Source organism: Nycticebus coucang, chromosome 13 (assembly GCF_027406575.1).
Source record: "Nycticebus coucang isolate mNycCou1 chromosome 13, mNycCou1.pri, whole genome shotgun sequence".
Taxonomy (NCBI): Eukaryota; Metazoa; Chordata; class Mammalia; order Primates; family Lorisidae; genus Nycticebus; species Nycticebus coucang.
Genome location: NC_069792.1, coordinates 62,209,052 through 62,221,163, shown reverse-complemented (window position 1 = coordinate 62,221,163; position 12,112 = coordinate 62,209,052). Strand labels below are relative to the sequence as shown.

Genomic DNA, 12,112 nt, shown 5'->3' with positions numbered 1-12,112 from the left:
GACTTTACCTTTTTCATGTTTACATGGATGGAGCTGGAACATATTCTTCTTAGGAAAGTATCTCAAGAATGGAAGAAAAAGTATCCAATGTACTCAGCCCTACTATGAAACTAATTTATGGCTTTCACATGAAAGCTATAACCCACTTTCAACCTAAGAATAGGGGGAAGGGGGAGGGGAGGGAGCGGGGAGGTGGGCAGAAGGAGGGAGATTAGTGGGATTACACCTGCGGTGCATCTTACAAGGGTATATGTGAAACTTAGTAAATGTGGAATGTAAATGTAGTAGCACAATAACTAAGAAAATGCCAGGAAGGCTATGTTAACCAGTGTGATGAAAATGTGTCAAACGGTCTATGAAACCAGGGTATGGCGCCCCATGATTACATTAATGTACACAGCTATGATTTAATAAAAAAATAAATTAATTAAAAAAAATTATCTCTAAACAATATTTTGTAGTTTTCAGAGTGTAAATTTTGATTTCATTTGTTAAATGTATTCCTAAGTATTGTGTTTTATCCTTTTTTTGCTTTGTTTTGTTTTATCCTTTGGATATTGTTGTGAATGTAACTGTCAATTTCATTTTTAAATTGTTCAAGTACAAACAAATACAATTTATTTCTATATACTCATCTTGTATCCTGCAAGCCTGCTGGGTTACCTATAAGTTCTAAAAATTTTTTAGTGGACTCCTTAGGATTTTCTAAATTTAAAGCCACTGCAAATAGAGATAGTCTGAATTTTTCCTGTACAACTTGAATATCTTTCTCTTGCCTAATTTTCTGGCTAGATCCTCTGATGAAATGTTAAATACAAGTGATGAAAACAGACATCCTTGTCTTGTTATTGATCTTAGGGGGAAAGCATCCAGTGTTTTATCATCAAATATGATGATAGTTGGGAGTTTTTCATAAATGTCATTCATCAAGTTGAGGACGTTCCCATCTATTCCTAGTTTGCCAGTATTGGATTTTGTCAAATTTTTTTCATTTATTGATATGGTTTTATTTTTTATCTATTGATACGGTAATTTCCCTTAATTTTCAGATGCTAAATAAACCTTGAATTCCTGGGTAAATCTAATGTGGTCATAGTGTATAGTTCTTCTTATATATTGCTAGTTTCAGTTTGCTAGTATTTATTTGAGGATTACTGCATTCATATCTTTCAGAGATACTGGTCTGTACTGGTCTGTAGTTTTTATTTCTTGTGATGCACATATACTTTCTTGAATGCTGTTAGAATAGGAGACTAAGAGACAGGGCTGAGACCAGATGCAGGGCTTAAAGATCAGGTGCAGGTGTTAACTGTTAAGCAAAAGCTAAATAGAGAGGCTGACAACCTCAAGCAAGAATCAAAATCCACCAACTTGTCAGCTCTTTCTGCCACCTCTGTCAATATAAAAATCAATTTTACATTGTGGTTTAAAAATTTCCCAACTCTAGATATCACCATGACAGTTCCAAGATAATCATATAAAGTACAAAAATGGGAAGGAACCCAATTCTAGAAATTTCTCTCCAAACTCTTAGTAAATGCCACCCCTTTGGCCTTGAATATCCCTCCCTTAAATTAATAAGACTGCAGAAGATCAAAAACAGGGGTATCCAACTTTTTTTCTTTTCTGCTGCACACTGGCAGAATAAAAGTTGTCTGAGGCCACACATTAAATACGTAAATACTAAGAAAAGCTGATGAGCCAGAAAAAAGTCCATGCATACTCAAAAGAGATATCTGACCCACAGATAAGCAAAACAAGTCCTCAATCTGTATGTGGCCCACAGGTTGGACACCTCTGATCCCAAACCACTTCTCAATGCAGTTGCTTTTCCTATGCCTACCCGGTTTCCTCTCTGAGAGTATACTTTTGTTTTCAATAAAACTTTTGTTTGCTTGGCTTATGTGTGGTATATCCTGAAATACTTTTCCTTGACCAACAACAAGAATTAGGAAAAATTTCCACTCACAAACTGGTAAAAATAACACCTCAAATGCCTTGCGAAAAGAGACTAGGCATAATAAAATTCACTAAAATATCACTTCTACTAAGTTATCTCATTCATGCAAGTCTTTAAACCTTGGTTTCCAACTGTCTATGATAAAATACATATTTCTTAGTATATCTTCTATTATTTCCCTGTATAGCTCCTTCAGTCTGTAAAAACTGTTTTTTTCCCCACTGTCCCACCAAAATATCCTAATTCTTATTTTTTTGAGACAGAGTTTCATTTTATTGCCCTCAGTAGAGTGCTGTGGCATCATAGCTCACAGCAACCTCCAGCTCTTGGGCTTAAGAAAATCCTAATTCTTAACAAACCTCCATGTCTTTTTTCACACTATTTCTTCATGCCTGAACTACTTTTCATTAATGACAAATTTAATTCCTGCCTCCCTACTAAAAACCAATGCCCTCAATGTAAATAGGCTTAGGCTTATAAGAAAGATTAAATCTGTTATAGAAAATTTAAACCTATGTTTTCTTTCCATAGGACTAATATATATATCTTTTTTATTTAGCTTCAATTATTTATTCATTATTGTCTATCTCTCCTAGTAAGTATATGAGCACTTGAACATGAGAGCAGAAAGTGTATGTCTTTTGTTTAATGATGTCACCATTGTATTCATAGTAGTATTCGCTACATAGGAGAGTATTTAACTCCAACGTCTCCATGAAGTTTGATCACTGACCACCTGGAATAAAAGATTTTTTTTCTTCCCTGGACTTTTGTAACACTAATTTTCCATCTAGCATATTTAACATTTTTCATACATTGGTCTGAGTTCTTAGTTAATCACTCCATTTGTCTATGCTTATTTCTCAATCAGATTATAAAAATCTAGAAAGTAGGGACAATGTATTTTTCACACCTCTGTCCGACTTTACCTATATATCTGGTATATAGTAAGCTCAATGTATTCACTGACATCTGATCAAGAAATCTTTGACGGATAAACATTACCATGGATGAACATTTTAAAATTGTATTGCCTTCTTGATGTTTTGCATCTATCTTGAGATAACTATGATGTATTTCTGTCTGAGCACAAGACTATTTATCAGGAGAAAATTACTATTTATAACATTTACAAGGCCTAACTAAATCACAACAGGTGTAAGAAGTCAATGTACCTAAGAAATTCTTCTCCTGGAGAGGATAAGCAGTAAAATACTTAGTGTCTTTTCCAGGTCAAGGTTTTAAGAAAATCAAGGTATTCTATTACAGCCTCTATTGTCCATTTAAAGCTCTACTGGAATTCATATTTTATTGGAGCCTGTGATTATTGCCTGGTTACAAAGTAGTCTCTCCATGTTTCTGACATAAAACAAAATACTCATCATAGCTACAGCAATGGGAGCTACACCACATGCACGTCATCCAAAAGTCCCATCTTCTTTCCTAAATAGAGAGATATGTAACCACTGATCTGGCCTTTTCCATTCATGCCTACCTCAAGATAGATGAGAACATGAACCTACCAATCTATTTTCAGGTATCCTTATAGAGTTAAAAGTGGCTGACTATGGGGCAGGATGAAGAGGGGTATAAGGGACTGATGCTCTCTCGATTTATTACATTAATGATACTTGATTGTTAAAATTCATCTATTAGTTTGATAAAAATAAAACTATATTATAAAAATAAAATAATATCCACATTTATATAATTGCGCCTTCATGGGACTAAAACCATCTTGTAAGAAGGTAAAGAGTCTTCTGAATGGTAAACCAATTGTGTCAATAACCACAGCCCTGTTAAACACTGGGAAAGAAAACAAGGCTGAGTAAGAGAGCTCTCTCTACATTTAGCTTTGACTGTTAGTTATCAAGGGTGTTGTCTCTCACTTTATGTGAAAGGAAGGGAACCAAGATTTAAGAATCTCAAATGATGAACCTGTTATAACAGTTTGAAAGAGATACGTGCTGTCATGGAGACATGAACTATAGAATGGGATGGAAAACTGCAGTAAGCGAGAGAAGGAAGGACATGTACTTTGTAAAATGGAGTGCATTTGGCTTTTTAAATATTAAATGTTTATTTATGTATTTTCTCAAAGAGGTTGAGCAGCCATAATCTCAAAATCTGAAGTCCAAAATGCTCCCAAATCTCTTTTTTAAAAGCCAATGTGATGCTCAAAGGAAATGCTCACTGAAGCATTTCATATTTTGGATTTTCAGATAAGGGGTTATGTACAGAAAAATAATACAAAGGTTAATTTAAAGGGGGAAACTAAATATTTTGGGAGTCAGAAATCATGTATAGTCCTTAAAAGTGACAGTAAAAATCAAACAGGACAAATATAGGACCCTTGATCCAGTGGCCTCACCACATCTTAAATATATTTTTCAGGACAAAATTGGAAAAATTTTGTTCTATATGGGAGGCAATTTGCGTAATGAATCAACCGGTCATGTTAGCTGTGAACTTGAAAGTTTTATTACTTACCAGTTGTCCATTTAATTAAAATCAATATTAAATATTTGTTCTAGCAATAATCCTTAGATTGTCTTATTGTTTCACTTTTATTTCCAAAGGTATGTCCATTTTCTTCCTTTGTTTGTACTGTAGATGTTTCCTCTACTAAACTAAAATTTTTCTAGTTTAATTTTTAAAAAATCTTAAAAATTAATCTTTCAAAATAGCCTTGCAAAGACTGCTGAAAATATTACATTAATATCTTCAAAACATGGTACATTAATATACATGATGTCTTCTAATATAAATATATACCAACTGAATCAATGTAGTGTCAGGATGGTGGACTTAGGATATGACATCTACTAGTCTATAATTCATATGGTCTATGAATATAACCACAAACCTAGACTTCTTAGTCCTAAAAAATGGGATTCTCATTATTAATCCATCATTTTTATGAAATAGTGGTTATTTATCATGTCAGGATACACATTTTTTTTTTTTTTTTAGAGACAGAGTCTCGCTGTACCACCCTCGGGTAGAGTGCCGTGGCGTCACACAGCTCACAGCAACCTCTAACTCTTGGGCTTACGCGATTCTCTTGCCTCAGCCTCCCACACATTTTTAACACATATCCCTTCCTCTATTTCCCCAATAACTCAGTTTCAAATTTCTTATTTTTTTTAATTCTCAAAAAGAATTTTTTAAAAGTTGTGGTAATGTGCTTGTTAAAGCCACACTAAAGGTAATTAACTAGCACTTTCAAAACATATCCTGACCTATTATAGAATATTGCATGTTAACTAAAAATCCTTTATATTCTTAGACTATGAGATATGAGATCTGCCAGTGCCTTGAAGATCTTTTCTAAAATCTTGATGTTTCCAGATATATCGCACCAGGGTTGGGGGCAGGACTAGATTATCCTACCTCAAAATAGTCTGTATTATTTATTTTAATTGTGATAAATGCATATATTATTTATCATTTTAACCATTTAAAAATATACACATAGTCTATACTTTTACTATGATTTTTAAGAAGAAACAAAGAGCCATTGACACATTAAAAAAAACAAAAACAAAAACAAAACCTAGTTTATGGGACTGTGAGTAATGACTCAACATTCAGGAAAAGGTTGTTATTTACTGAAATCTGATCCTACTAATAGGTATTAAAAGTATATAGGTAAACAATTAACAACCAATGCTAAGCTGTATGAACTCCTAAGACAATTAGGAATCTATGAGTTAGATTTCTTTCATATGAAAGATAATAAAATTGGCACAAACAATATAGGAACATAAATACTCTTTTCTAACCCAATTTGCTTCATGGACTTCATTGAAAATATATGGGGAAATATTTTTTAACCTGCTTATTTTCATGTCATATAGTTATATTTTTATGGATTACCTAAAGTATAAGGGAAAAAAGTCAATATTTTTGAAAATATATGTAGTATTGCTAATGCTCTTTTAAAATAGGTACTGAATAAACAGAAATCATGGATAGAAAAAGATGATTAAGTTATAGAATCTCCATTCACAAAAGTTAAAAGTTTTATCATATTCAAGTAATTTTTTAAAAAAATAAAGTAGAATAATGTAATAGTTATACTACATAATCTCTGACAAAATGGAACGGGTACTGACTTGAAAGACCTAAATTCAAATCTCAGGTGCATCATTTTTTAGTTATGCATGTCTGATGACAATAGGCAGGTCAATTACCTTCCTTTAAGCCCAACATCCCCATCTGTAAAAAATATAGAAGATACTGCCTATATTTGTCTTACAAGTTTACAACAACATGCTTTAAGATATGTGAGTTAACTTACATGAAAATGCTTGGCCACAGTGCCTGGCATCATGTGGCTCTTAGTGAATCTTCCTTAAATATTTTAGAAAAATAAACAGAACTTAGAGTCTTCTGTATAATTCATGGCGAAAACAAAACAACGTCTTTTTCTCATACATAAAAAATTTCTATGTACAGATATGACTAAAAAGTGTTTGGAAACAAAAAACAAAGAAAACGTATGTTGAGAGGAATCTAACGAGCAGTTTTCTTTGTTTCATGGTGAAGTGTTTTGTGGTTACAATACAGGCTTTTCAATGAACACCGGATCAAAATTAAAATTCTAGGCAGGCATTCAACTTTTATGATTGTGTCATTCTTCACTGAACATGGGAAACAAATGCTTTACAAGTTATTTATTAAAGATATTCCCACAGTATTCATACAAAGTTCACTTCTTAAAGAGTCCCTGTTATTGTAATGCATCTGAGTAAATGAAAGCTATACCAGGGTTCTCTCATTATACTTGAGAAATTTTAGCAGGGTAATAAAATCATATTTTTAACAAAGGCATTTCCAAGGTCAGTCCACAGCAATTCTGCAAAGGTGCATGATAAATAAGAGGAACAGAGACGAAAAAAATTTCAAAAATAAAAAATATCAATCCAAAATGATTTATGACCATGTTTTCAATAAACTTAAAGAGTAATTTGCAGAAAGCATTTGGTTTAATTATAATTTTCCTATTTGTGAATGTACAGTTGGCACAAATGCACGAAGCCTAATCAAAATCAGGTAATAGTTACCTCTGTGGCCATGGCTGATGGTTCCAGTCCAGTCATATTTGCTACTATTAACTGATGTAAGAGTTGAACTTGAGCCACACTTAGGAAGAAGTCCAGGTTTGTGGTTATATTCACTTCCAAGGAATGGCCACACACTAAAATCTCCTGAAGAAAAAAAAAAAAAGGTTACAGATAAAGAAATGTAATAGCCCTCAGATGATAATTTATGGTTCTTTCTTATTTGACCTTTACTACTTTGATTAAGTCTCCTGGGATTCAAGTTCATACACTAATGAAAACAGCAAAAATGGAGCACAGCCACTCACCACAGTTTAATGGATAAATTTAATAAATATTTGTGAGAGTAGCCTATGTGTCAGGCTTTGTGGTAAACACAGGGCAACTAACTGATAATAAGAATTTTTCATTTTTTCATGTCCATTTGACTTTTTCATACCCTAAACTACTATCATTGTTTCAATATATAAGCAAAGACATAATTCTGTAGCATAATCTTATTCATTAATTCAAAACAACAAATATTTACTAAACATCTTCTAAGTACCACGCACTACAGAAAAGTACTAGGAATATCACAAAGAATAAGGTTGGCCTTGAAGGGCAATTGGCTCTTGAGGTTATAATCTAGTGGGACAGAGAGATGTAAACAGGCAATTATAGCCAGGCAATTATAATCTCCAAGTACTACAGTATGAGAATTCGCCAAAGGATACTACTCCAAATCATTCATAACAAAACAAAGTGCTGAAGCCAAATATAGGTAGACTAATTAATTTCACTTCTTTAAACTGCTAAAATCTTGGCAGCTTTAGATAGATGTCCACTACTGAACTAATGCTGCTTTGCAAAACTGAGTCACTTGAACATTTATCATTGGAAAACCAATCAAAGGAAAACAAAACAACAACAACAACAATAAAAAACCTATCCAGAAGCTTCTCTTAAGTAGATGTACTGCCTCTTGTCAAGAAGTACATGTGGATAATGTTCAAATGCTTGCAAATGTCCAAAAGACCTCCTTTTTAGTCTCATCCAGTGGAATGGATTTAAGGAGACTATGATTGGTCCAAATACAAACTAGACAGCTTAAAGTAGCTTTTAATAAAGCTACAAAGAACATCATGTCTGAAATAATTATCCTTTTTGTTTTGTTAAATAACTGTTTCCTCCACAAATTCCCTGTATTCACTTATTATAGTTATAATTCTCATTTTATCCATGAAGTAATGATGAAAAGGAAAAAAAGTATACTAATTCAGAAGTTCTTTTGTTTGTTTGTTTGTTTAAATAGTTACTATAACATTACCCAAAGGATAAAAATCTGTCCTAAAAATACCTTAGTTCTATCAGTGGGATACATCCTGTGAAAACTGGTAGAATCAAGCAGCATTCGCTGTATTAACTACGTAAATAAGCAGTATTAAGTATAAAAATAAGAACAATTTCCATTTGGATAGGATATTAGCTGTTCAGATTTCTCTTATAATTATTATTTCTATTGATAAATTTAAACCTTAAGACAATCTAGAAAGTATCTAGGGACACTCTCTGTTAGGCAAATAAAGTTATATATAAGGAAATTGATGGAACAAATAATTTAAGTGAATGGGTTAAGATGACATCCTGTATAAACCAGAACTTGGCCTAGAACTAGGTTTTCTGACGTCCAGCTTCATGACTCTTTCTCCTGAGAATGGAAACTTTCTAATATTGCTTTCAAATTGGAAGATGCATTAATTTAAAAGGACAGCATTATATTAACACTTTGATAGATTCTTACCTTTGTTTCTGATTTTCATGGTAAGTATTTGGGAATTTATGTAAAGACATTTTCAGGAAAAAAAAAACCCTTAATTCAAAATGACTATGATATCCCATTTCTGTGAGCTAAATACACACAGGAAATAGAATCAATTCTATACTGTGATTCTAATTAGTGACTTTTAATATTTTCATAGCAGCATTAGTAGGAAAAAAGGGCATCATATAAGGAGTTTCAGGTATTATAAACTTCTTATATTACTAAGTAAGTACAAGATATTAGTAGATAATCTTTATATACTTTTTGTAGATATACAGGAAACTTCCCCTAACCTAACTTTCCAAGAGGTTATTGTAAACATCAAATTACATAATACATACAGAAATATTGTTTTTGAAAAATTCAGAGAAGGAATATAAAATTTTATCATCTTATATTAATATACTAATCTATACCTAATTTTTCTGAGCTTTTCATAAGAACTGGCTATAATTCTGTGAATAAGCAAGAAGTTTATAACATGTTCATAATAGAAAATATCTATAAAGAATTTTTTAGCCATGGTAAATCACCACAGTACTACATTTCTATTCTACACGTGGAGGCACCACATAATAATCAGAATTCAAACATGGATCCACTAATTAACATTGATCAAATTCCTGAATCTCTTTTGACCCCAGTCTCCTCATCTATAAAATATGGATATTAACAGTAGTGATCTTATAAGGATAGTAAAGACTAAATAAGGTAATCCATGTAGAACTCACTTTATACAGTAATCTATGTGAGAACTCTGTATTACCTGTCAGTATTATTGTTATTTTCATTAAACAGGGGTTGTAGGAGTTAGGAATGCAGAGGGTGGAGTTGGTTTCATACCTTGCTCTGCTACTTACTATTTGTGAAAATTTGGGCAAATTGGTCAGCCCCTCAATGTCCTGGTTTTCTGATCTATATAATAGGAATAGTAGGGGTATCTAATGGTATTATTATGAGGATTAAATAAGTTATTATGCAGGAAGCATAACTGAAGTGCTAGAAAAGTCTCATAAATATTGGCTATGACAGTAACTACTGTTATTAATGAACTAATTTGATGCTCTGTGAACTAAAACTGTGAAAATCCCTGACATACAAAGAGGAGCTATTCTATTATGTAGACAAAAATAAAAATCTAAATTATGTTCTAACCTCTGTATGCAAATTTTCTGGAGAAATTATTTTGGTGAAAATGATAGCAGGTGCTCCAGTTATTCGAACAGAAAAGTCTGTCAAAATGGGGGTCAAAATTGCTCTTCTTTCTTGATGCCGTCGTATGCTAAGAGATAAAGTAAAAAAATTAATAGCCATTACATTTTTTCAAGGATAATTTTCATTAAATTTGTATTAAGTCTTTGTGCATAATGTATAACAAAATTACATTATTATTTTGAGATTGCCTATTTGTATATTTTATAGTCACAGTTTCTTAACTTCTATAAGATTTATAAAAGATTTATAAAAGATCAAAATATACTGAGAAATTCAGGTGTAATTAAGCAATTTCATATTAATATTATCCCAGGAACTTTCAACTTAATACTTTTTCTGTTTTTAATTCTTTTTGTTCTTACAAATAGTTCACACCTCTTTTGTTATCCACACTAATCTTGGGATTTTAAAAATAATTTTTAACTTTCTATTACTAGTATTTCTGACCTCTAATTTCACAACTTCCATCTTTCTAATCTAATCTCACGTTCACAAGTACATCCTCTGATCTTTGAATTCTGTTTTCCTCTAAGAATCATGTGAATTCATGAATTATTACTGCCTTTACAGTCGGTTCAATGGGCTTTGTATCTGATAGTGAATGTCTCCTCAAAATAACCCTGTATTAGAAGTAAAGAACATTACTAGTGCCACATTACCAATACAGAATGAAGTTCAAGGAGTGGGTTAAGGCCATTCAATGTGAACAAAGGTTCCAGAATTGGATCTGAAGGGCACATTGACACCAAACAGCTTTTGCCACAATTTTAATTCTTCTTCACGCATTCTCACCTTTGACCAGTTATTTAGCCAAATATTTTTACTTGACATTCAAAACTGCTAATAATTTCAAAGAAAGTACTTAATACATGGTAAAGGATGAAACTGGAAAACATTACTGAGAAACCAAAGCTGTGCTGGTACAGATCTTCAAGTCCACCATCTATAGTCTTAGCTTTCATTTTATAAAACAATACACTTACATGTTTTGCTAGCAAACCATACCTCAATCTTTCCTTTAAAACATTAATTTAATATTCCTTATAAAAATGTCCTTATTATTCCCTTATATTATAAAGTGATAAAGTTGAAATGAGAGAATTGGCATAAATTAAGTCATGAAAAAGCCCACTTAAAATTGAAGTCTTTCTACAACCTTTTTAATCAAAGTAGTCTGGAGACTACTAATAGCTTTTGTAAACTTGCAATGGGGAGAGCTTTGCATGTGTTTGCCAGAAAAGCAAATTGGATCATCTGGTACTATGACATGTAAGTACTGAATTTCAAGAAAGTCAATTTTAAAGAATTAAGAGATCTGGTGAGTAGAAAGCAACAGGAAGAAGTATTAAAGTCTATGAATATAGAAGAAGGGTTGACATCCTGAGAGATACCATAATGATAGCTATATAATTCCATAAAATGACCATGTGAGAAACAATGTAATATCTGATGTGCTCTCACAGGGGTGTGTTAAAATATATGATGCATCATTAAACATACCTTAAAATGGAAAGGATGGCAGGGAACCAAATAAGAGCAAACATGCAAACATTAAATAAGTTCTGATGGGAAAAAAATAAGAGCTTGTCCATATCATATATTTTCACCCATTATGTGATGAAATAAACCAGTAATACAAAATATGAAATATTATAACTACAGAAGTAAAAAGAAAATTTAAGTTAAGTCTTCAGTCCTATAAAATTATTGCATTTTGCTGTGAATAATAAATTTTTTGCCTGAAGTTTTCAGGGAAAAATAAAGATACATATTATACATGGGTAGTATTATTTGTTACCAAAAATTTTCTGTACCTTGTATCTATTCATGTATTTTGTAATTATTACATAAAATTCTTTATACCATAATATGTTAAAAATTAAATGCCAAATTCCTTTACCATACACAAAAAGTATTTAAATATAAACAAATAAAAATTTGAAATAAAAAATTAAAATGAAAGATCTGTTTCCTGAATTCTGGGCCAAAAATATGGGTCTGCATTATAGATGGGAGTATATTACACACAGCAAAATATGGCATTTTTTTTGTAGTATACAGGACTAA

The 12,112-nt window shown here is 32.0% G+C and overlaps 1 protein-coding gene across 7 annotated transcripts in view; it reads right to left on the bottom strand.

The window, feature by feature from the left end:
• VPS13B (vacuolar protein sorting 13 homolog B) overlaps positions 1 to 12,112 on the bottom strand; it is a 980,186-nt gene that overhangs the window by 332,911 nt on the left and 635,163 nt on the right. For all 7 annotated transcript variants that reach the window (XM_053558614.1, XM_053558617.1, XM_053558615.1 and 4 more), the window contains 2 exons: positions 9,986 to 10,112; positions 7,030 to 7,173 (listed from right to left, as the gene is read on the bottom strand). In XM_053558614.1, coding sequence (XP_053414589.1) covers positions 7,030 to 7,173; positions 9,986 to 10,112 — 271 coding nt within the window. The remainder of the gene's footprint in view (positions 1 to 7,029; positions 7,174 to 9,985; positions 10,113 to 12,112) is intronic.